At 43.4% G+C, this 26,004-nt stretch overlaps 1 protein-coding gene across 2 annotated transcripts in view; it reads left to right on the top strand.

Moving 5' to 3' along the window:
- STOX2 (storkhead box 2) overlaps positions 1-25,150 on the top strand; it is a gene marked incomplete at both ends in the record, with an annotated part of 196,403 nt that extends 171,253 nt beyond the window's left edge. For both annotated transcript variants that reach the window (XM_079726595.1, XM_079726596.1), the window contains 3 exons: positions 9,707-9,859; positions 17,650-19,915; positions 24,955-25,150. In XM_079726595.1, the coding sequence (XP_079582721.1) occupies positions 9,707-9,859; positions 17,650-19,915; positions 24,955-25,150 (2,615 nt within the window). The remainder of the gene's footprint in view (positions 1-9,706; positions 9,860-17,649; positions 19,916-24,954) is intronic.
- Between the last annotated feature and the right edge of the window lie 854 nt (positions 25,151-26,004).

Genomic DNA, 26,004 nt, shown 5'->3' with positions numbered 1-26,004 from the left:
TGATTCTAACTTAAAAGGAGTGGAAGAGAGTGACCCTGGATATTTTACACGGATTTATTGAACTATAGTTGAGAAATATCATCAGCAGAATTTGGAGCATCTGATATGTCTCTGGTGGTAATGGATATGTCTCTAGTGTTAGGCTAGGTTCTGATACAGAATGGAGAAGGAAGAGAAGTCTGTGATAGCTTAGAATAGGGCTTTAGATTCTGTCCTACGTGATGCGCTTATAATGAAGAAAAAGAAGACACTCTATTGCACAGGACTCTTGTTAGCCAGGTGCCTTACAGAATTGCATGACATCTGAGAGCTCTTTTTACCTCTTGTCATCTAGGACTGGTTGGCATTTCATCATGATTTTATCGCTGGTGGTAAATGGCCTTCACGTAGCCCTGGATGAGGGAGCAGGGAGGCTGCTGTTGATGGGAAACATCTCGGCCATTAGCAGGGTCTTACCTTGCCTCGTCTATACATGTAGTACCTTATTTACTCAACAACATTTGAGTGCCCGATGTGTGAATGTTTCATTCCATAGTGCCTAACATACACCCCACTCGGGTTATAATGTGGAGACTTCTTAGCAAAGGTTTGAATTATGGAAACGGATAATTGGCCCGATGGCTCATATTTTCATTGTGACTTTTCAGCTACAAATCTATTGCAGTAGCGGAACGATCCAGAAGTGTTCGAGGTCTGTGATTAGAGAGATGTCTGTTATCATCCTTGGTGACAGTGAAGACAGCTCCCGAACTACGGAGTTCTCACTTCTCCCTGTCCACTGATTGCCTTCTCGATCTGATTCTCCGCCCTTTGTGGCTTGTCCATCTCTGCTTATCCTATGACAGTTTTTCATCAGTAGCCAAATCTCAATAGCAAGAGTAGTAGCTAATATGACTAAAGAAATCTTGTAGCCTTGGGAACATAATGGGTTTCTTCTGTAAACCAATGAACCGGCTGATTTGTCATTACACCTAGTGCATCTCTGCATTAGACAGGCTGCTAAGCAGATTCAGGTGATATGGTGGACATTAACCCGTGTGTGTGTGTGTGTGTGTGTGTGTGTATCTGCCACCATGACCACTCTTATTTAACTCTCATTAGAAGTTTCTTAGTAAGTCAAGGCTAATAGACACCATTAACTGTAGAATTATTAATGAGAGCCTCTTATTTACATTTTCTTTTGAATTAAAACAATTTATCTAAATACTAAGCTTAGGAATTAGACCTTCTTTAAGAGAACTCCATCAAGTGTTTAAATAAAGCACCAGGGAGCTTTAGAAAACCTGTTAGAGAGTTTCTAAATTTTCCAAAAAAATTTTTTATTGTCAACTTTACTGCCATCGACGATTGCAATGAAGACTCAGCCTTAAATTTCTGAGATCAGTGGCATTTAAGCCAGACATACAGTAAACTGGTAAAAATGCCTTTTTCAATGCTGGATGCCTTTTAAATTTCAGATACAAACATTTGAAAGTCAAGTATAGCAATTGGTTTCAAGGGAAAGCTGCTTAAAATGAAGCAGCGTGTGAGTTGATGGGGGTTGTGTTTTCTGCCCTCCTGTAAGGGTATTTCGGTCTGCAAGAGGGTGTATAGGAAGGGGATGTGTGTTTTTCTAGAACAGCTTTTTAAAAAAGAGCCGTCTGTTAAAAGAACCAAAAACAACACCTATACATAAAATTGGGGTTAATAAATTGAACTAAATTGTAAAACACAAGATTCATCTGATTCGTTCTGCCTCCAAGAAACTGTTCACTTAACCTCAGAGAACTTATGATTTCCCCAGGCCCAAGGGTATTGAAGGTAAAACTCGGCACATTCGTCGTTCTATGAATAGTTTGTTGAAAGGAATAGACCTGTATTATCACTGTGCCCACTGTACATTTTACAGGCATGTTTGACCATTTTTATGAGTCACGGTATCTACTGCATGTGGTAGTTTTATTGGCATCTATAATTTTAACTTTAGTGTTAATTTTGGCAGTCCAGAGAACAAAAACAGGCACACTTTGGTCCTGAGGAGCAAGACTTTGAGTTAGAAAAGAGTAAATTATGAAGCCTTTATTACACGGGAAAAAATTAATAGCCAATCAATCTATTTTGCTATCCTTTTTAAAATTACAGCGTACTTTTTCCAGTTGGATGAGCATTGAACTAGTTTTCTCCAGCAAGACGGAAATAGAGGTAGACATCAGTACTATATTATGCTTTTATGCCAGAATTCTGCTGCATTGATACAGAATCAAAGAATTTGAGAGTCTGAAGGAATCTTTGAAATTATGTCATCCAAACCCTCATCTGCAGACACAGAGTGGTAATTATATTTTGTTATAAGAGACTGGGCACTTATCAAACTATCTCCTGAATGCATTTTTATATTGGCAGTTTCCCAATGATAAATTAGTACAGTTTCAGAACTACATTTGTAAGTAGGTTGCTTTGGTTCATGAACTTTGTTAGGGTCAAAGGTAACTCCTCAATCCAGACTACAGAGTGAATTGACATTTACGATGGAAAACAGTATGTAAAAATAAAGAGGAAAACAGGATAATTCAAATGAAATGCTGGTACTTGGGGAAAAAAGATTATTTAAAGAAGGCTAAGATAGAAGATGAACTTTGGGGAACTTTCAAGGTTGTATTATAGTTTATTGTAATGTGATCCACCTGGAAAAATTACAGCTTTCCTTTTCGTATTTGATGGGTATGAAGATGGGTACTTTAAGATGAAAGGAAATAGATTTACGTTTGTCTTTCTGGTAGGTATCTTTTGGAAAGCTATGGGTATCATCTGGGAAGGGGTGAATGTAGGTTGGCATGGAAGTCACATCTTCTTAGTTGTGTCCCTCCCCCGCCCTGCCCCCCCGCCGTGTGTATGCAAAGGTTGGGGAGCACAGGGAACCTAAATTAGTGACTGGGGAAAATGGCATTCTTAGAGGACTGAGCTTTATTATAGTTCTTACTTTTTTTTTTTTCCTACAAAAAGAACCAAGATAGGAACAGTTTTGGAACTTGAGTGCCCAGAGGTTTGGGGGATCTAAGAGTCACTCAAATAAATTTCTTGAAAGGATGAATTATGTGAGAGAGAATTTTTTGGAAGAATTCTAACTAAAGTAACTGGCTAGAAGTTGGAAGGGAGAGTAGATAAAGGGGGTTAAATAGTAAAAATGCATGGGCATGATAAAGATATTTCTGAGGTGGAAGTCACCATCTGTAGAAGATAAAAGACAGAGGAAGTCGGCACATGCGTGATTTCTGCTTGTTGTCCCAGACCCTCCTTCTCAGTTGCCTGGCAGTGGTAATAGTCACCAGTTTGTTCCCCACAGTTGCACAAGAGTGATTTTCTAACACAAACGTGTCATGTAAGTCCCCTGTATAAACATACACAGGGTTCCTGTCAGCATAAAGGGTAAGAGCTCAGCCTTCTGGTCTACGAGGAGGCTACATTTCTCTCCATCTCACCCCCAGCCCGCTCCAGATGCGCCAGAATAGGCGCTCAGCATCCCCAGCTCAGCACGCTGCGCCGTGCCCTGCACACGCTCAGTCCCGCCTCTGGTACAGCGGCTGCATCCTTCACTCTCCTCATCACCACCAGACACATTTCTCTTTGTCCTCATACTTCTTAGCCTGACGGTAGTGCCTTACATGAAAGAAGTGTCCACATATTCACTGAGGTATTTGAAATCTAATGTGAAATGCTCTCAAAATCAACAAAGTTTACTTAGAATTGTAATGTTGTCATGCCTTCTCACATTTTAAATTCATTTAACAGAAATTTATTGAATGCCTGCTCTGTCCAAGGCACTGTGCTTGGCTTGATCTGAATGATCCTGGATTTGACAAATGTTCCCTGAGGACTGGACTTAAATGGATGTTTGTAAGAAAATAAAGCTGAAATAAAACCTATTTACCCCTGCTTTCTAGAACAATAGGACAGAATTATAGCATTTTAGAAAGAATTGGCTAGCCCACAAAGTAGCCATGAGCTTTTACAGGAGTTGTCTTTATGAACATGTTAGAACTAATTCTGGCAATAGAAAAATCCATCCTATAAATTATAGACAAGTAGCAATTCATAGTTTATGCAAAATGTGGCCGTTTCTATAGATTATGGTGACCAATAATATTTTAGCAGTATTTACATTCCCTTGTTTTCTTCTTTGACCAGAAATGTGGTCCAGTTGTTGGAAGAATCTTCTAGTAGCATATTTTAAGAATGACTTGTTGGTTCCTTAAGTAGGTCTGATATAAGATCCAAAGCAAATCATTGTAAACTTGAATAAGATGTTGTGTTGATCGATACCTGTAATTCCTTTTATATAGGTCTTAAATGCATGTCTTAACCCTCACTTAATGTATAATTATTTTTCTGCGGTAACTGCTATGTTTTGGGCAAAATTAATAGGGAGAGTCTTAGAAATTTCATGGTTAAGTATATTTGGTCTCATTAAATCCTTTGTTTGTTTTGCAATTATTTAGCAACGTATATGAATAAAATCACAACTCTTTGAATACCCTGAGCAATTCCTTGGATTCTGATGTTGTAAATGGATATTCATTCATTCAGCAAACAAGTACTGGGTGTCTGGTGTGAGCTCTGCATTATTCCAGGTACTGAAAATGTAGGCATGTGGGGTTCACGTTTCCTTCTGTCTTGGAGCTTATATTCCAGTGGGTGAGACAGACAGTATACCAGTACACACATACACACATTCAGAGAGTGAAGACAGTGACTTGGAAGGACCCTGGTACCAATTCCAGGAGCGGGGGGAGGTCCCCACTCCACCAGCAATTCTCTGACACCAGCTGAGTGTCCTACAATTCATCCCAATTCCAACACCATCTACCTGGAAAGCATCAGATCCCATGGGTTAAGGGCTCAGTCCACAGGAGTGCCCTCACCCCACACCACCCCACCCCACCCCTGACCACAGATGCCACTCGCAAGCCCAGATTGTCACCTGTGTTCTGAAAGGCTGGTGATAGATTGGAGGCTCCCACCACCCCCTCCTTGGGTTCCGTTACTTTGCTAGAGCAGCTTACGGGGAGAAACACTTTACTTACTAGTGTGCCAGTGTATTATAAAAGAATACAAGTCAGGAAGAGCCAGGTGGAAGAGATGCGTAGGGCAAGGAATAGGGAGGAGGCACGGAGCTTCCATGCCCTCCCAAGGTGCACCGCCCTCCCCAATCTCCACGTATTCAGCAACCTTGGAAGCTCTCTGAACCCCATCCTTTGGGTTTTTATGGAGGCTTCATTACATAAGCATGCTTGGTTAGATCATTGGCTGTTGAGGATTGATTCAACCTCCAGCCACTCTCCTCTCCCCGGCGGAGGTCAGGGGGCGGCGCTGAAAGTTCCAACCCTGTAACCACGTGGTTAGTTCTCCTGGCTATGAGCCCCCATCCTTAGGTGCGGGTCCAAAAGTCACCTCACTGATGTAACAAAGATACCTTGATCTCCCTCGCCACTTAGGAAATTCCAAGGGTTTTAGGAGCCCTGTGCCAGACATGGGGATGAAGACCAAACATAGATTTCTTATTATAAACCATAGTATCCAGTAACATGAGAGAGAGTGCGCTGTGGTTTTAGGACAGCATTAGATCGGGTGTCTGGGCAGGGCTTCCCGAGGAGGCCCTGTTTCAATGGAGACCCAGAGGAGGAGAAGCAGCCCGTCCTGCAGAGATCTGCGTGAGGAACATCCCAGGCAGGGGCTCAACAAAGGCGAAGGCTCTGAGTGGGGAAAAAGCTTGGTGAGTTCAAAGAACAGAGGAGGTTGTGAGCATGTTGTAGGGGGAGCGGAAGAGGGGTCGGCGGATGGTCCCAGATGTGGGTGGACGGGCTCAGGCCAGCGGAGACCCGGCAAGGCGTTCCGATCTCCTAGGCGCAGTCGGCAGTCACCGTAGGATTTCATACAGGGAAGCGGCGTGTTTTAGGCTTTTCTAAGAAGACTGCTCTGTGGAGAAGGGAGTGTTGGGTAGGAGAGAGGGCTGGGAGGCATCAAGCCATTGTCATGGGCCAGGTGAGGGGGTACAGTGGCCTGGGGTAGGGGTCGCATGGCAGATGGAGTGGAGGGAGGAGACCCAGGAAGCATGTGGGTGTAGAGGAGACAGGATGGCCGGTGGGGTGGGATGGGACTGAGAAGTCATTTATCTTAGTGCAGTATAAAAACAAGACGACGGGCTTCCCTGGTGGCGCAGTGGTTGAGGGTCCGCCTGCCGATTCAGGGGACGCGGGTTCGTGCCCCGGTCCGGGAAGATCCCACATGCCGCGGAGCGGCTGGGCCCGTGAGCCATGGCCGCTGAGCCTGCGCGTCCGGAGCCTGTGCTCCGCAACGGGAGAGGCCACAGCAGTGAGAGACCCACGTACCGCAAAAAAAATAAAATAAAATAAAAACAAGAGGACGTGGAGATGGTCACTTAGAGCATCCAAATTCCATTTGGTTCTCTCTCCTGAGTTAAATGTTATTCCACATATTCAGTATTATAGTGAAACTGAGCTTTTTCAATACCAACGCGTTTCAGAGACACTTAAAGCTTACTTGCCTCTTACAGTTGGCTGCAATGACTGAAAAGAAATTAACTTAGAAGATCAGTAAATGTTTGATATTTGTTAGTTAAACTAAACAAAGAATTTCAGCTAACAGCATAAGGACAAGCATGACCTAAACTTGTTAATTTTGCTAATAGTCTTTCCTTTTTTACAGAAAGCTCAAGTTCCCTATAACCTATACAAAATTAGAAAATAGACCTGCATTATTTTAAAAAATCCTATTTAGTATTTTTGTATCTTTAGTCTTCTGAGAAGTCCATAAGTATGATAGGCAAATTCTAGAAGGTGTTACCCTCCCAAATGATGCACAGGTCCAAAGGTACTGGAACGTGCTTTGATCCCCACCCCCCGCCCTTGTTAGCTGACCCCATTGTCCTTTTCATCTGACTTATGAAATTATTCCAGGGACTTCCCTGGAGGTCCAGTGGTTAAGATGCCCTGCTTCCCAGCCGCATAGCACAGGGGGATCAGCTCGGTGCTTTGTGACCACCTAGAGGGGTGGGATAGGGAGGGTGGGAGGGAGACGCAAGAGGGAGGAGATATGGGGATATATGTGTACGTATAGCTGATTCACTTTGTTATAAAGCAGAAACTAACACACCCTTGTAAAGCAATTATACTCCAATAAAGATATTAAAAAAAGAAAAAGATGCCGTGCTTCCACTGCAGGGGGGCATGGGTTCCATCCCTGGTCAGGGAACTAAGATCCCACATGCCGCGTGGCATGGCCAAAAAAAAAACATTCCGGGTGACTTTGAAGTCCACGTAACCAACCTAGCAACTCTTAAGAAACCTGCCTCACTGCGGCTCATCCTGTCCTGTAGAAGGTGGAGGGACAGAGAAGGATCCACAGGAGAGATCTTTAGAGTGGCTAAGGCTGAGCTACGCAGCCACCATGGGGAGGGGAGATTTGAACATGAGTAGCTCCAAACACACCCCTCTACTGCATCTCACAACCACCATTAGTTCATCCTTTACACAGAAGCCTTTAGAAATCGGTTGTGTTTGAATGAAGGGTACAACAGTTTTTCAAAGATTTAAATACACTCTTCTCGGCAGTAGCAAGCTTGCCTACTGAGATGGTCACAGTCCACACAATTCTGTCATTTTTGAGTCACCAATATGAATTGAGCCTCACCAACCAGTGAGTGAAACTCACATCCTCAGCAGCAGCCCAAAATTCCGTGTTCCAGCTTCTGCCCTCTGCTACCCCAACAGATATTTGTGAGCATCTCTCAGAGGTCTATCTCTTTATGAGACTTACATCCCATAGGCCCTGGCAGTCTGTGGGTTCTAAGTTAGGTCAGTTCCTGGTTTCTGCTGTTCTGGATTTGTGTATTTCCCCCCTCTCTCTGGCTGTTGAGGAAGTGTCTCCCTCTTGTCAGACCCATCTTACAGAGAATGGAGCCACAGCAGAGCTGACTGGAGCCCCAAGGGATGCAGGAAAGAGGGGAGCACTGGACTGCGCTGGACCTGGGGATGAGGGGGGGTCAGGCTTCAGCCTTTGACACTGGGGTCCTGCTGCTGCATCTGGTGCACCTGTTGGACTTACCCCCTCACCTGGTGGTTTCCATTCCCAGGTGCTGTTGCCTGGTTTTATCCATCAAACCATTTCCCATCCAGTCCATCAAAGCAGGGTTCACGTTCTTTCCCAAAGGGCCTCAGGATTCCCCCATCAAACTAAGAGTTGTGGCTGAGTGCAGTAGGCTGGTCCACCCCAGAGCACCCAGACATCCTCCTGGAGGGTGCTGCTTAATGCCACAGGTTGGCCCAAGTCCAGTTCTGGTTAGTCACGGTGATTTATAACAAGAGTGAAATCATACTTGGAAAGAAGAGGAAAGATGATGTAAATCCATGTGGGGAAGAAGCTTAGAAGCTCACAGATTTTCTGCTCTGCTGATGGCTTCACCCCCTTTCCGAATGGCCTTTCTCAAGTGAAACCTTACAGAACCCCAAAGAGGAAACAGGTGGCACCCAGATGTCAGGAGCAGATTTCCCTGCCCTCCCACCCCTCCCTCTGCTGGGGGCACCCCTCCCTCCCCCCAGAAGCCTCTCCGGGGAATGCTAGGGATCCTTCCTTGGAACATGACTTGAAAATCACCACACTGTGACGCCAAGATTGCAGAAAGGAAGGCAGTTATGTGCCTTGAATGTTGCCGTCTCCCCAAGAGCCACGTCTGCCCCTGGCTTCTGGGTCTGCAGCCTCCCCCCACCTGCATTGGCTCTTTCAGATGCAAATGTGTGCAGGATGCCAGAGCCCCTCCTGGGCGGTAAGATCGTCCTCCAAGTGGCCACCGGAGTCCTCTTCTTGAAATTCATATCTGACATTGTCATGCCTTAAATTCCTTCTCCGGCACACCATCCTTCATAGAATCAAGGCCTTGGGCACTCAGCTCTTTGCTGATAATAGTCCCTATATACCTGTCCCTTTTCTCTGCTGCTCCCCAGAAAATACCCCTACGCCCCACAGCCACCCGGCACCCTCCCACCTCAGCACCGGATTCAGGCTGCACGACCTTGGTAAAACCTCCTTTCACTTCCGGGTTCTAAGCTCCGTCCTCACCTCTGGCTGGTGTACATCTCTCTACCCTCTCCGCCCCAGAGTTTATTTTTCAGCCTTCTCTGGTGCACGATGAACGTTGGTCTGTCTCCTCCACTTAAATGGAAACTCCTTGAGGCCAGAGATATTGGTGGGAGGGGGCTTATTCACTTTCCCAAGTGACTCCCAAGCCCCCAGCAGATGCCTGGGGCAAAGGGCACCCAGCGTTTGAATGAATGAATCCTCAAGTCCCCACAAGTGCATTTGTCGAGATGTGAATGACAGTTATTAAACAAATCAGCTCCGAGTTAATAAAAGCAGAGATCATTTGAAGAGGCTCTGTTGTTGCAAGCCTTTCAGTAGCAAGTCTATTTACACGAGATCTCAGGTTTTAAACGCAGGTCTTCTTTGTGGAAGCGATTGAAGCTTCCGCCGTTCTGTGCACGTCTTTCCACCTGAGTGGACGTGGCTGTAACGCACCTCAGTGTTGAGGGTTGGTTGTATTCATTGCACAAGGAACAGGTGAGAGTCACGGGAGAGGCGCGTGTGTGTGGAGGTGTGTGTGTGGCAAGTGGCTGGGTCTTAATGAACCACTTACTTGAAAATTGTCTTTCTGCAGGTGATGTGTCACCAATCAGTATGTCTCCCATCAGTCAATCTCAGTTTATCCCACTCGGGGAAATCCTTTGCTTGGCCATCTCCGCAATGAACTCGGCAAGAAAACCTGTCACCCAAGAAGCACTGATGGAGCACCTGACCACCTGTTTCCCAGGTAACAAGAAAAGAATGAGGCGCTTCCCAAATGGATGCGTGTTCTGGCTTCCCGTGTTTAAGTTCAATAGGAAAAGAAAAATCTTTTACAAAACTGACCAGTAACTTTTCTTAGTTCTGTAATTAAAAACCAAGGCACTAGTGTCACTTCAAAAATAATTTGCCCTCTTCAGCTGTAATAGTTTTTAATTGGCACTGAGGGAAAGAAATTAAATCAGAATCCTTGAAGAATTCTGTGAAAAACGACCACAATTCCGTTTAACCTTTACACCACAACCTTCTTAAAGTATGTGAACATCTTCATTCATGGGACCGGGTCAGAAACAACTGAAAATTTGAGTCCTAAGGGATTCAGCTACAAAGAGAGTAATGTCAAAAATAAACATTATCTTGCATGCTCATGTCACGGCCTGATGAGTTTTAAGAGTATGCTATTTGATAAATTAAACTGACCTTATTTTAAAAGAAAAAAATGAAATAAAATGGTTCTTTTTCCTTTTAAAATTTTTTTAATTTTTAGATTTTTTTATTGGAGTATAGTTAATTTACAACGTTGTGTTAGTTTCAAGTGTACAGCAAAGTGATTCTCTCTCTCTCTCTCTCTATATATATATATATATATATTCTTTTTCAGATTATTTTCCATTATAGGTTATTATCCTATATTGAGTGTAGTTCCCTGTGCTATACAGCAGGTCGCTGTTGTTTACCTATTTTGTATATTGTAGTGTGTATATGTTATTGCCAAACTCATAATTTATCTCTGCCACCCCCCCAGCCGCTGCTATCCCCTTTAGTAACCGTAAGTTTGTTTTCTATGTCTTTGAGTCTGTTTCTGTTTTGTAAATAAGTTCATTTGTATCCTTTTTTTTGATTCCACATATAAGTAATATTGATATACATATATCTGTCTTTCTCTGTCTGACTTATTTCAGTTAGTATGATAATCTCTAGGTCCATCCATGTTGCTGCAAATGGCATTATTTCATTCTTTTTAACAACTGAGTAATATTCTATTGGGAGAAAATACAGACACACACACACACATCTTATTTATCCATTCATCTGTCGATGGACACTTAGGTTGTTTTCACATCTTGGCTATTGTAAATAGTGCTGCTGTGGCCATTGGAGTTCATGTATCTTTTCAAGTTAGAATTTTCTCCAGATATATGCCCAGGAGTGGGATTGCAGGATCGTCTTTTTCTCTTAAGTATTATAAAAAGAAGATAATAGCCCAGCCACTGTATGAATAGTATCTGATGCCTCCAGTGCTAGAAGATGTTAGGAGTGGTGATAAGCTGAGGAATTCTCATGTCCTGTCTCAAAAGAAGCAGCCCACTACTCAGCTCCAGTGTATTGTATCCGCCCCCCCAAAAAATATAGAACCCTGCCAGAGTTGCCAAATCTTCTAATTTTTTAAGACAATCTGGAAATACAGTTTTATGTGAAATCTATAAATGTCCTTAAATAATGGCAATTTGCATGTGTGTGTGTATTTTATTTTATTTTTTTTTTTTTTTTTTTTTTTTTTTTTTGTGGTACGCGGGCCTCTCACTGTTGTGGCCTCTCCCGTTGCGGAGCACAGGCTCCGGATGCACAGGCTCAGCAGCCATGGCTCACGGGCCCAGCCGCTCCGCGGTATATGGGATCCTCCCAGACCGGGGCACGAACCCGTATCCCCTGCATCGGCAGGCGGACTCTCAACCACTGCGCCACCAGGGAGGCCCTGTGTGTGTATTTTAACATGTGCATGCTGACGACATACAAGTCGAATAAAACACATTATTGGGCCACCAGTTTGCCAACTTGGCCTGATCTCAACCCATACCTAGCTTGAAACAGAGCTTACGTTAAAAATGAGCGACAAACACTTGACATATTTTTCATTCGACCTAGAAGAGACCTTAAACCTCAGTAAAATGAGCTGTGGGCTGCATTTGTTAGCTTTTGCTACACAAATGCTGGGTAACAGTTACAGAACATCAGTGATGTATGACAATGAACATTTATTTAGCTCGTGGGTCTGTGGTTTCTCCACGAGTCAGCTGGTCCAGGCTGGAACTTGCCAGGTGACTGTTCCACCTGTACTCCGTCCTCTTTGGAGAAGGGGACCTATTCTGCTCGTTGGGGTGGCAGAGGCCCAAGAGAGCAAGTCCAGGGGCTCTGGGGCTCTTCAGACCTCTGGTCATGCCACGCCCACTAACATTTCATTGACCAAAGCAAACCTGGCCAAACTCAAAGTCAAGGTGTAGGGAAATGCAGCCCACCCATGGGGAGATGGCAGAGGGACTACTTTTAAATAGTCACCCACCGTGTTGTGTCTCCCCACTTTTCCTGTTGCCCCAGAGGAACTTTATATTTCTCTCCCAGTGATTTTTTTCCCTCCTTTTGGGGTTTTCTAATTATCACCTTTGAACAACACGGGTTAGAACTGTGCAAGCCCATTTATCCTTGAATTTTTTTCAATCAATCTAGTATCTGTATTTTCCTTTCATAGATCTTTAAATTAACTAAGGGTAAGGGAATGTTTGTGTTCAATTAGAGATCACAATATGTGGAATCAAAACCAGACTATCTCAGCTTCCTGCCCTTGGGTGAGTCATTTATCAATTCCTCTGTTTTTGAGGCAGAGATAGCAGTACCCGGATTTTTGACCACGAGGGGGTCGGTGCCCCTAACCCCTGCGTTGTTCAGGTGTCAACTGTAATACGTTTTGAAATTACATGTACTCTTTAAAAGCTCTGACATGGGCTTCCCTGGTGGCGCAGATGGTTGAGAGTCCGCCTGCCGATGCAGGGGACACGGGTTCGTGCCCCGGTCCGGGAAGATCCCATGTGCCGCGGAGCGGCTGGGCCCGTGAGCCATGGCCACTGAGCCTGCGCGTCCAGAGCCTGTGCTCCGCAACGGGAGAGGCCACAACAGTGAGAGGCCCGTGTACCGCAAAAAAAAAAAAAAAAAAAAGCTCTGACATGAGCCCACCCCTTCAACCTATTGATTATCTTAAATTTTCTAACATTTTATTATCTCTGAATATGCTTCACTGTCTGTCTGTCTTTCTCTGTTAACTTCCAGGCAACTCCTTTTCCGTTCAATAGTAAGATAAGAGAATCCCAGGTGAGATTACTTAAGGGGACAAATGTGTTCATGAACTAATGCTCTTGTGAAGGAAGGCTGTTCTTTTTGGCCTTTTACCTGGGTAGCTTCTTCTGACATCGAACATCCCAGCTGCTTTTAAAATCCCTCTGTTTTTATGTAGGTTCATGAGAGATCCCATAGCTTTTCCAAACTTGGTTACATATCTCCCATTACAGGGCCATAAAATAGAGAACAGAGGGTTTCCCTGGTGGTGCAGTGGTTAAGAATCTGCCTGCCAATGCAGGGGACACGGGTTTGAGCCCTGGTCTGCGAAGATCCCACATGCCGTGGAGCAACTAAGCCCGTGCCCCATGACTACTGAGCCTGCGCTCTAGAGCCCATGAGCCACAACTACTGAAGCCCGCAAGCCACAACTGCTGAAGCCCGTGCGCCTAGAGTCTGTGCTCCGCAACAAGAGAAGCCACCGCAATGAGAAGCCTGCGCACCACAACAAGAGTAGCCCCCGCTCGCCACAACTAGAGAAAGCCTACATACAGCAACAAAGACCCAACGCAGCCAAAAATAAATAAAATAAAATAAATTAATTTAAAAAAATAGAGAACAGAAAGAACACAGAGCGAGTATGTAATAGGTAATTGTGGGTCACTGCCAGACAGCTGCTAACAGTATCACTAAGTTGGAATATTTTGTAGAGAAATCCATAGAACAACTCTTTGCTAGTTTTTATAGTAAGTGACCCTAAATCCCAAGGCCTTGCATTCAGATGGACCAAGAGGAGCTAACAACCTTTTTCATATGATAATTTATTGGTCAACCCTAGAAGTTTGCAAGGACACCATACAAACCCGAGTCTAGGGCAGGGCTTGGCAGACTATGGCCTGCAGGCTGTGTGTGGCCCTCCACTTGTTTTTGTAAATAAAGTTTTATTGGAACACAGCCACACCTGTTTGTTTATATATTGTTTTTGGCTCCTTAGGCTACAGTTACAGAGTTGAATAGTGGCAACTGGGAGATCATATGGCTCATCAAGCCTGAAATAGTTATTACTGTCTGGCTCTTTACAGAAAAACTTTGCCAACCACTGGTTTAGGGCAAGGTGGTAATTATTTAAAACTTTGTTCAGCAGTAGCTCTGTATTTTAAACTACTATTTCCCGAAATGAAGTTTTGTTTCCTGCCTGCCTTCCTTCTTTTCTTCTTTTCTTATCTCTCTTCCTCCTTTTTTCTTTTTTTCCTTTGATTTTCTGCTTTTCTTTTGCTATCATTTAAGTTACTTCAGAACAGAACAATTTAGAAAACTTAATACTGTTCAACTTCTGTTTGAAAAATGTATTTCAGTGCAATTCTAAAACTTTGGAAGGATTCAAATATAATTTTTTTTGTTTTTTAAAGGTAACACTATTTACTTTTTATTATTTTACTACTTGAAAATAAAGTTTTGAAGTCTAACTGAATATTATTAAAACATTCAAACTCTTATTTTTAATGCATATGTTATAAATAGAAAGAATAGTTTAGATTTTGGCCTCTTCCTGTTTTGGACATCCATATTCTAAAGAAAGTTTTTATTAAAAAGTTTTCTAGTAAAAATGTCTGATATGCCGATACTTAAAGCTTTTTATCATCTTTTTATATTGGTTAAATTTTTTTTTTTTTTTTGCTGTACGCGGGCCTCTCACTGTTGTGGCCTCTCCCATTGCAGAGCGCAGGCTCCAGACGCGCAGGCTCAGTGGCCATGGCTCATGGGCCCAGCCGCTCCGCGGCATGTGGGATCTTCCCAGACCGGGGCATGAACCCATGTCCCCTGCATCAGCAGGTGGACTCTCAACCACTGCGCCACCAGGGAAGCCCAGCTTTCCTTTTTTGCAACAGCGTAGTAAACCAGTCAATTATGAATTCTTCTAAATGAGCCTTACCATTTTTAAAAAACTTCTGTGTGACTAGTGCCCCCTGAGGTTGCTCAGCAGAAGCAGACCATTAGTAGGGTTACCAGCAGGGGCATAGAAGCCTCTTTTAAGTCGTTCCTCTTATGTGCAAGCATTTTCTGTATTATGTTGGCTCTCACGAATTGCAAATATATAGCTTGGGTTGTATCACTAATTCAATTGGCACTCATTTTTGTTTTGTACAGAAACTACCTTAAATTTTTTTTTAAATTTGTTATTATACCAGCCTTAAAAACCAACATACATTTGCATAAAAACCAACATACGTTGCTCAAGAGTAGAACCTTAGACAAAAAGGAAACCATGCAGCTCAAAAATTAAATAATTATATTAAACAATACATCATTCAGAAGCAGTATTATCTTTTCTGCCTTGATCACAATGGGTGCCCTCTGAAGAGGGTAACAAAAATGGGTATGTAACTTACTCATACATGGACTCTCTCCCCTTGAGAACTGCAGGCCATTTCTAGTGTTTTTGTATTTCACTTTCATAGTTTTGGAAGGATTGGGGGAGCCTAAACTTCTCAGCTTACCCAGCTGTTCTAGGCTGTTACACAATGTTCTTTGAAGATATTGGGGGTTTCCATGGATCCTGACCCAAACTTGAGACTACTGATAGCTAACATTTATGAGCACTCACTGTGTCAGGCATTGTTCTTCATACACCAACCTCATTTAAACTCACAACAACCCTCTGAAGGTAGGTACTATTATTGTCCACATTTTGATGACAGTCAGTAGAGGCTCAGAGAGGTTAAGCGAGTTGCCTAAGGTGATACCAGCTGTAGTAGTTCTCTAAAACAGTCATAACAAAGTACAGGTGGCTCGTCTTACAGTTCTGGATGCTACAAGTCCCAAATCAAAGTATCAGCAGAGTTGGTTGGTTTCTTCTGAGGGCTGTGAGGGGAGAATCTGTCCCAGCCTCTCCCCTTGGCTAGTAGTTAGCTGCCTTCTACCAGGGTCTCTTCACATCGTCTTTTCTCTGTGATGTCTCTATGTCCAAATTTCCCCTTGTCATAGTGGCTTAGGGCTCACTCTAATGACCTCATTTTAACTTGATTATCTCTATAAAGACCACATGTCTAAATAAGGTCACATTCTGGGGTACTGGGGTTTAGGACTTAAACATATGAATGCGGGGTGGCGCGCTTTCAGTCTCCACTGAAATTGCCATTTTTGTGGGTCAGACATGGTTGAATATTGCCAGGATGATTCAACCTGACCTATTTCCAAATGACATCATTCAGGTCAGTCTTAGAAATATTATCACCCTTGATTTGCCTGGCACTGAGGAAGGGAGAATACTAAAGAAATAAAGTAAATGTTCTACAGCCTAGAGAATTTATACTCTCTTAAGAATGTATGTTCTTAATTATCTCAAAGTAGACAATGCTTAAACGTGCACACAAAACCCTTTGAAAAAAATATCAGTCCCTGTACAAAGGAATATCTGTGATTTTTTTCTGGAATTTCTATTCTAGCAAAGACAGCAGTTTGGGACTCAGTGACCAGATAGATGTAGAGCCTCTAAGCTTTCACTGGTGTATTTATTAGAGCTCTCTGGTTATGAATCTGAGAAACCACCTTCATCCTGCTGGCTCATGCCAACAAGGATGAAGTTCTCACCTGAATTCCACCAATCACTTTCAAATTTGAAGGTGATGATTTCAAAATTGGAGAGTACATCCTAAACAATGGTCAAGTCTAGTTGCCCTTTGATATAATTTACAAAATTAAGTTTATTAAGTAAACGTAATCTTAAAATGAGTGTATGGAGTAACTCCAAGTGTACGTGGTAGCCTCTATGTATTTTAGATTTGTTTTTCAGTGCCAAGATGGCTATTTCAACCCTGTTTCCCTAGTTGCTTTTATTGAAAAAGTCTTTTTTGTAAATTTATATATACCGAAAATGTTTTTTCTTCATTTAAAAATATTCTGTCTTTGGGAATTCCCTGGCAGTCCAGTGGTTAGGACTCAGTGCTTCCACTGCAGGGGGCACGGGTTCAATCTCTGGTTGGGGAAGTAAGATCCCACATGCCGGGAGGCCAAAAACAAAATTCTGTCTTTAACGATTCAGTTCAGTAAAGGTTTTTAACAACAGTAGCCACCTAACCCCATCTATCATCCATGTCTCTCTTCCCAGCCTTTATATTTTCCTGTTCTGTTGGTACTAATATTCCATAAGAGTTATCAGAGAAAACTAGGATTCACACTAAACTCAATGAACACGTGTGAATCCTGCTTAGTTTCTGTATGATACTACTGAGAGGCTTGCAAAATTAGTTAGATTCTGTTTTAGTCGGTTCGGGCTACTGTAACAAAATACCATGGACTGGGTGGCTGAAACAACAGACATTTATTTCTCACAATTCTGGGGGCGGGGAAGTCCAAGATCAAGGCACCTGCAGATTTGGTGTCAGGTGAGAGCCCTCTTCCTGTTGTGCAGACAGCCATACCCTCAAGTCACAGAGAGAGAAAGAGAGAGAGAGAGAGAGAGAGAGGGCTTAGTCTCTTCCTCTTCTCATAACGCCACATCACAGAGGCTGCACGCTCATGACCTCACCTAAATAAACCTCATCACCTCCCAAACACCCCACGTCCTATTACTGTCACATTGGGGTTCGGGGCTTGAACGTGGGGATCGGGTCGGCAGGGGGACCATTCAGTCCAGAGCATGCTTGGAAAACTCCGGAATCAACCACACGTCCCCTCTTCATTCTCACGAGTGTGTCCTTTGGGTTTCAGGTGTTCCCACCCCAAGCCAAGAAATCCTCCGGCATACGCTGAACACGCTGGTCCGGGAGCGGAAGATCTACCCGACTCCAGATGGCTACTTCATCGTAACCCCACAGACTTATTTCATAACTCCTTCCCTCATAAGAACTAACAGTAAATGGTACCATTTGGATGAGAGGATACCTGACAGGTCTCAGTGTACCTCTCCCCAGCCCGGGACCATCACGCCCTCTGCCTCAGGCTGCGTCAGGGAAAGAACGTTGCCCAGGAACCACTGCGACTCTTGCCACTGCTGCAGGGAAGATGTGCACGGCGTGCACACGGCCACCCTGCAGAGGAAGCCCGCCAAGGACTGCAAAGACCCGTACTGCCCTCCTTCCCTCTGCCAGGTGCCACCCACTGAAAAGAGCAAAAGTACTGTCAACTTTTCATATAAGACGGAAACTCTCTCCAAACCTAAAGATAGTGAAAAGCAGTCCAAAAAATTCGGGCTCAAGTTATTCCGGCTCAGTTTTAAAAAAGACAAGACCAAACAGCTAGCCAATTTTTCCGCCCAGTTTCCTCCCGAAGAGTGGCCCCTGCGAGATGAGGACACGCCAGCTACTATCCCTCGGGAGGTGGAAATGGAGATCATTCGGCGTATTAACCCAGACTTGACCGTGGAAAATGTCATGAGGCACACTGCACTAATGAAGAAACTTGAAGAAGAGAAAGCGCATAGGAGTAAAGCCGGGTCCTCCGCCCATCACAGCGGAAGAAGTAAAAAGAGTCGGACTCATCGCAAGTCTCACGGGAAGTCTCGGTCGCACAGCAAGACACGAGTGTCCAAAGGAGACCCGTCAGATGGTTCCCATCTGGACATCCCGGGTGAAAGAGAGTATGACTTTTGCGATCCTCTTACCAGGGCTCCCCGGGAAGGCTGCTTCATCATCGAACACAATGGTGATAACTTCATCATGCATAGCAATGCGAACGTGATTGAGTCTCATTTCCCCATGACTCCAGAATGGGACGTGTCTGGGGAACTGGCCAAAAGGAGAACTGAGATGCCTTTTCCTGAGCCTTCCAGGGGAAGCTCCCACTCAAAAGTGCACCGAAGCCACAGCCATACCCAGGACCGAAGATCCAGGAATGAGAGATCCAACAAGGCCAAGGAGAGGTCCAGATCCATGGATAACTCCAAAGGTCCTCTGGGTGCTTCTTCCCTGGGGATGCCTGAAGACCTGGCTGAAGGCTGTAGCCAAGATGACCAGACCCCCAGCCAATCCTACATTGACGACAGTACTTTAAGGCCTGCACAGACTGTCAGTCATCAAAGGGCTCACATTTCATCCACAAGCTACAAAGAGGTGTGTATTCCAGAAATAGTCAGTGGCAGCAAGGAACCTCCCAGTGTTTGCAGCCTCTTGGAGCCAGGCAAACCGCCCGAGAGTTTGCCATCCTTTGGTGAACTCAACTCTTGTCCAACAAAAACAGCTGCAGATGACTATTTCCAGTGTAACACCTCCAGCGAGACGGTGCTCACGGCGCCGTCACCTCTGGGAAAGAACAAAGAGGACCATGACACTCTGACCCTGGAGGAAGGGGTGAAAAAGCTGCCTCTGTCGGACAGGCAGGCCCCACATCCCTCCAGGGAGCCTGTAGGACACAAGGAGGAGTCGCCAAAGGGGCCGGGTGGGGGCCCAGTGGCTTCGGGCGCTGTGGCCGAAGGGATTGCCAATGGACGCCTCATCCAGCATCACAGTGCTGAGCCCAGCAGCCTGGACAAGAGGAAAGAGATATTCAGCAAAGACACACTGTTCAAACCTCTTCACAGCACCTTGTCTGTAAACAGCTATCACAAATCAAGCCTGTCCATCCTCAAATCTCACCCGAAGACACCTGCGGACACACTGCCAGGCCGATGTGAGAAACTGGAGCCGTCCCTAGGGACCTCGGCTGCACAAGCCATGCCAGCTTCCCAGCGTCAGCAGGAGTCAGTGGGGAACCAGGAGGCCTCTTTTGACTATTACAACGTCTCTGATGATGATGAGTCTGAGGAAGGGGCAAACAAGAACACAGAGGAGGAGAAAAACAGAGACGATGTGGGCACCATGCAGTGGCTCCTGGAAAGGGAGAAGGAAAGAGACTTGCAGAGGAAATTTGAGAAGAACCTCACCCTCCTTGCCCCAAAGGAAACCGACAGCAGCAGCAACCAGAGGGCCACCCATTCAGCGCGTCTGGACAGCATGGACAGCAGCAGTATCACAGTGGACAGTGGATTCAACTCCCCACGGTAGGAAGAGGCATCTCTCTGCACACACATACACCTACCGGGGCCTGGGGCTTTATAAAATAACTCGGAAGGTTTCTGATTTCACAGTCTCAGTTCTGTGAATGAGGGTTGAGAGTTGTGTGAATTGTATTGTTAACAGCCTGTTTCTGACTTCTTTTTCAGGAATTGAAACAAATGTTTCTGCAGCTGTAGAGATCACCAATCTGGACTGGTGGGTTGGCTCCTTCCCATCCAATCTAAGACCAACATTTCCCAGTATTTTTCCTTCGATGTTTATATTGCCACCATGCTGATAAAGGAAGGGTTTTTTTAAAGGTCCTTCAAAAATAGTAACTTTTTGAGTAGAATGAGTAGTCAGTGTGGAGGTGGGAGGTAGGGGTTGGGAATAACTTGATGGACTCAAGGATGGGGAGTCCTTCTAATGAGAATATGATAGCCAATGTCAAAACCTTTCCAGTGGACCTAGAAGCCTGTTAACTATTTTAATCCCGACTTTTTATGCCGCCCTCGTCCCTTGCTCTCATACACCTTCCTCTCACTGCTCAAAAGTCTGCAGACACATGGAACCTGTTCCTGTTACATAAAGATTAGGGGCCTGTGCTCCATTAGTTCAAAGCATGTGCCAGCACTCTTCTTTCTCCTCCTGCAGAGCTAACACCATTTAGGCATGCTGATCGTGGTGCCTTCTTTTCAGTAGGTGCTGGTAATTCAGCAGAGGTTGACAGCTAAGAGTGTGCAGTGCCCAATGGCCACGTCCAATGCAGTGAAGTGGTTCAGGGGTTTAGAAAACAAAAGGGAGTCTATGCAACTTTCCTTTTTTCTCCTTAATTCTTCCTTCTCTTCCAAGAGCAATTTGGGACCTGATTCTGCTTCTAAATTCTACTCCAGATTGGTGACTCTGAGATGCAGAAATAACGTTGAGAGACTGACATCTCCCATTAGTTGTGATTCCCAGCTTCTTACAGTATTTATTATTTTAACAAGTCCGAGATATGATTATGTAGTTCATATATTTATTTTAATTATTAAGAATTAAAATTAGTTATGTTGTAATCATTTCACTCTATCTATGGATAATTTGGGGACAGAGCATCCCAAAATCAGAATTGGGGATCGTTATTCTGTTTGTCCCTTATTAGGCCTTTGTTATTTCTTAAAGGGCTAGTTCTTTTTATTATTATTATTAATTTTTTTTTAATTGTCGCATAACCTTCTTTTCCAAGTTAACGCATGTGTGGAAATCTAATGTCTAAACAAACCACAGAGATGGCACTCTGGTTAAAGTAGAGACCAGGAGCCCCAGATCTCCTCTGCTCATCCCTCCAGGACCCTAAGAGACTTCAGGGGACCATGACACTCAGTCTGAAAACTACTGGCCTATTAAGTGACTTTTCTAAGACATAATTTTTGCTAAATATTTTTTAATCCCAAATCGAATCTTGACCAATTATTTTATATATTCTTTTCTCTCTACTTCCCTCTTCAGCTCTTGTTTTTCCTCTTGATTTCCTAGTAGGGATACCAGATAAGCATAATTGAAAGTCTGCTATTGATGGCAGAAGTTCAGTACCATCGCTTATGGAAGGTGTGGGTCATTTGCCTGGACGTTATGCTGTACTGTTTCTTATTATATAGCCTCTCCCTGCCTGATGCTTCTCTGTGCCAGTTTCCAGCAATTCATTTGGCCCTCTTGGCCCCTGGACCTCCACGGAGGGAAAACTGCAATACTCCAGAGATAGCTGCTAAGGAGACCTTGAGAGTAGTTTAGTGGGTTCTAACTCAAAACCTTACCACTGCATAATATTGAAAGTTTTTTGTTTGGGAACAAGTAAAAAGAAATGTTCATGTAATCATTGAACCAATCTCTCCACAGAATATATTTTATTATCTCTAAATTTGGAGTACAGAATATGGAATTTATGAATGGGATTATTTCTTGAACTAAGCTTATTTGCATTGCTTTAATAATGTACTCAAGGTCAAATGCGTTGTCCTGGTAGAAGAAAAAGGTCTTCCTAAGGAGACAATCTTCACCCAGGAGCTATGTATCTGCCCAGTGTTATTAGGTGGAATTTTCTCTACAGAAAAAGGTAGATCACCAGTAAATTTCATGCAGTTAGAGAATCTACAGAACAATCCCTAATTTTACCCCTTTCGTAATTAATATCCTTTGGTTAGAAGCTGGGTGACAAACTTATTTTCTATATCTATTTTTAAACTACTTTAAAATTTTATTTTATCTTATTTGAAGTATCTCCCTATACTTCAATAAATTCACTAATTTACCTTTCTGATGTATGAAGATGGTCTGCGAAGGAGAATATTTGAATTACAGGGAGTTTTATTCTCCAGCGTGAGGAGTATTACAGCCATATAGTAGTATCACACTGACACCTCTCCACCACTGCAAGATACAGGAATCTTAAGTAGGCCGTTTATTCAGAATTTTCAGTAAATAATTGACAGAGCAACTAAGATCTAACCTCCCCGCTGCCAAAAAAAAGAGAAAAATCAAAATCAAAAAAGATGACCTTCATATTCTCAGTCTTCAGTGTTGGCTCAGAGGTCATGTTCAGCCACGTTTCCAAAATTCTTCAGTCCCTCTTTTTGGGAACCAAAGGGCACTGAGAGAAGGAAACAAGGCAGAAACTTAAACTATGCTGTGAGATCTAATATTGCAAATGAAAAATCCCGACATGCAAAGCCTGCTATTCTGAGGCCAAAAACCAGTTGATAAACACAATATGAAAACCAGAGGGATTCAGGCTGCCAGGGATGTGTCTGCATAGTGTACTGTGTCGTCCGGGTGTGGGTCCAAGGGCAACGTGTGCAGCAAGAGGAACAGCAGGGCCTCTTGGTTCAGTTTTTCTGCCTATAAATTCCTGAGATGTTATTTTTAATGTTGTACTCCGTTAGTTCTCTTTAAAAAAGTATGAAATTTTAAATTTGAGGTCTCTTGTTACTGCTAACCTTCCATCTCCATGAACTGTTTCACCATCGTATCCACAGCCTTCCATATGACTGTCACACATTGTACTCAGTGTCACATCAATAATGAGATATACCCTTTGAAGACACTGGAACGCTGTATGTATTTATCATTATTAATATGTTGGCCGTGGTCAAGGGTGATCTGAGTACAGAGAGCTCCTACCTTAGACCATCTGTTGTGATGATGTGTGTTGATGGTGCCTGGCACAGTGCCTGGCATACAGTAGGGTCTTGATAAATTAAACTCCCGCCTCAAAAGCTGGTTTAAAAGTGGATCCCTGAAACCTCAAAATGCATTTTCCCATAGAAAAAAAAACGGCGTTACTAGTGTATAGATTCCCAAGCCTACCCACAGTGGCTACTTAATTCATCAGATGCCAGATGGACAACAGAAATAGCTTATGTTTCTCTAGCTTTTTGGTGTACAGATTCTTCATTATTGCTTATTTCTTCTTCTGAGTCACTCAGTGAGTAGGTATGACACATAACTCACCCTCTTTTAAAGATGAGGAAGTCAAATGCCATAAAAAGTTATTATTGTGATTAAGAATGAAACTGAAGGAACGTGCCGTGACCTCTTTGAGGTTCTACATGTTTATTACCCTTCCTCCTTCCTCCACGGGACCCTCAATGGTATTCCTGGAAAACCTCTGATGAATTTTCTTAGAGGAGGTGTAAAGCAGGTAAGTAGGTAAGTCTAGCACTTTCCATTGCTTTAGTGATGACGTTTTGGAGTATTCTTTAGGCATGCCCAGATTTACGATAAGCCTCATGAGAGAACGTAACTTACTTCTATGAATGTATTAACCTTCCAGAGGTGCCCTCTGCAGTCAGGAAGGGTCCAGTTGTCTTTTAGGTAGCCAGTGAACAACATTCCTTTTAAACAATTAACTCTTGGCTTTGTGATAAGAAGCAAACTTAAGGCCGCAAGGGGGTTAGGGTGAAATAACCTGTCAGGAATGGCTGCCAAGGTATAATGTTCAGACAGAATTGCTATCAGTTTAGGATGGGAATGAAAGTGAGCTGGTGAGGATGTCCCCTATGTAGTTTGACCTTCAACTGGAGATGGGGACCAACATGTAGAATATTTTATACATCTTGAATCTATCCAGTAGAGTGGATGTTTTGAGCATCATTATGGTTTCTTCCACCTCTTTGTAAGCTGATGTTTCTTACAACCATTTTGAGGACCTTGAACATGAAACCCATTCAGTTCTGATCAATCAGGCCAAGTAATCTTATTTCTGCTATTGCCCTACGCATTTGACATGTTAAATGTTATAAACCTCTTGGAACAATAAAATAGCTTCAAGTATTTCTAAATTAGAAAAACTAAAAGAGAAATCGAAATACTAAAGCCTTTAAATCACCTCTGTTCTATAAGAATCCTTTAAAAAATAAAATATTTCTACCAAATCAATGTAAACAGGGAAAACCTAAGATTCCTTATCTGAAAATAGAATGTATTTTTTACTATAACATTATATGTTTGAAACAGAGGTATGAAGTGTTTAAAAAGAATTTTATTCCCATCAGTGTGGCATACCGGCTAGTGGCCTGCTTGAAGTTCACCGCCAGAGTCAAAAATCTGCTAATCAAGGGTGAAAACAAAATCATCAGGGTAAAATTATGGAGTTTATTCAGGAGCAGTTCTATCAATGAGTTTCAAGCCTGAAATGAAATCATTACCTATGTATATTTATGAAGACTATTCTTTTTAAAAAACGAACACGATAGCCATCTATCACATCAGATCTCGAAGGTGTTTCCTTGAGTGTGAAAGGCAAGGGAAGACATTTATTTAGCTGTATAAAAACCCTTTATTTAGTATGCTGCTGATTATAACATGTCTTGTGAAAGCTGCCCAAGTCCAAGTTGGAGGAGCATATGTGAGTAATCAGCATGAGATGGTATATACATGACATGATGAACCGACAGAGGAAACCCATTAACTGCATCATTTGCTCTTCCTCTAGGGCTCAATATATAATTATTTATGTTCCAAACCAAACCAAACAAAACCAAACAAAACCTTTTTACTCTTTTAGCACTCGGGAGAGCCTGGCTTCCAACACATCAAGCATTGTTGAAAGTAACCGTCGTCAGAACCCTACCTGGAGCCCGGCCCATGGTGGAGCCGGCCCGGCCTTCAATTTCCGAGCAAGTACGGACAGCCCCACAAACGAAGCTGAGAAATTACAGAAACCTTCCAGCTGCTTGCAAGCTTCTGTTACTAGTGTGTGACAGTCATTCTGCGTCAGATCTCCTGTCTCGTTCGATACAGCCAAGTTTACGGCACTGGGACTGATGTTTACATCTTTGGAAAGACAAGCATCTCAACGGCAGTTTTTGTGTTGACTTAAACTGTGCTGCTAAGTAGGCTAGGGCAAAAAACAACAACAACAAAATCTTTATTTCAGAGTATTGCTTTTCACATTTATGGCTCTGTAGCAACAAGAATAGCAGTAGGGGTGATATGTATACTTTTGCTTCACTAATTGTAACTGAGCACACATAGGAAAGTCTAGACACTGTCAGTGTAATATGCATTTTCGATGTCATGCAGTTGCCAAGTCCATTCTAAAATGCCACAGATGCGTGTTGCTCCCAGTCTGTGACCAAGTGGTGCCACAGAACACTGATCCTTGACACTTCCAAAAACAAAAAACAAAACAAAACAAAAAAAACTAAGCCTCCACAACATGTCAAATGCAAGGGTCTACCTTGAGGGAGATCAATGCCAAACTGACTAAAAGGGACCCCAGCCCTTTGTGTGTGAATCGTTTAGGCCCCAGTCATTTTGCACTGTGAGTTTTCGTGACAAGATTTTGCAGGAGCCCATGGAAGTGTGTCAGAAGGGGTCGTGATCCAAATACTGGGAGTGTTTGTTTTCAGGATTTTAAGTGTCATGGATGCTTGTCTGATTTTTTTAACCTTCCATAATCACAAACAGGAATATAGGCCTTTGAATCTGAAATGGACAAAGGAAGGGTCTCCCAGCCTGGCTGGGGCACAGGACTAAGTGATGGGAGAGGTAATGGGGACTTGTAAAGGTGTTCATCAGATACTGAAGGGAGATCATTTCCTCCTTGTGATAC

The sequence above is a fragment of the Hyperoodon ampullatus genome (assembly GCF_949752795.1).
Source record: "Hyperoodon ampullatus genome assembly, chromosome: 20".
Classification (NCBI taxonomy): Eukaryota; Metazoa; Chordata; class Mammalia; order Artiodactyla; family Ziphiidae; genus Hyperoodon; species Hyperoodon ampullatus.
The sequence above is the reverse complement of the archived record's forward strand: the minus strand, read 5'-3'. Positions and strand labels throughout refer to the sequence as shown.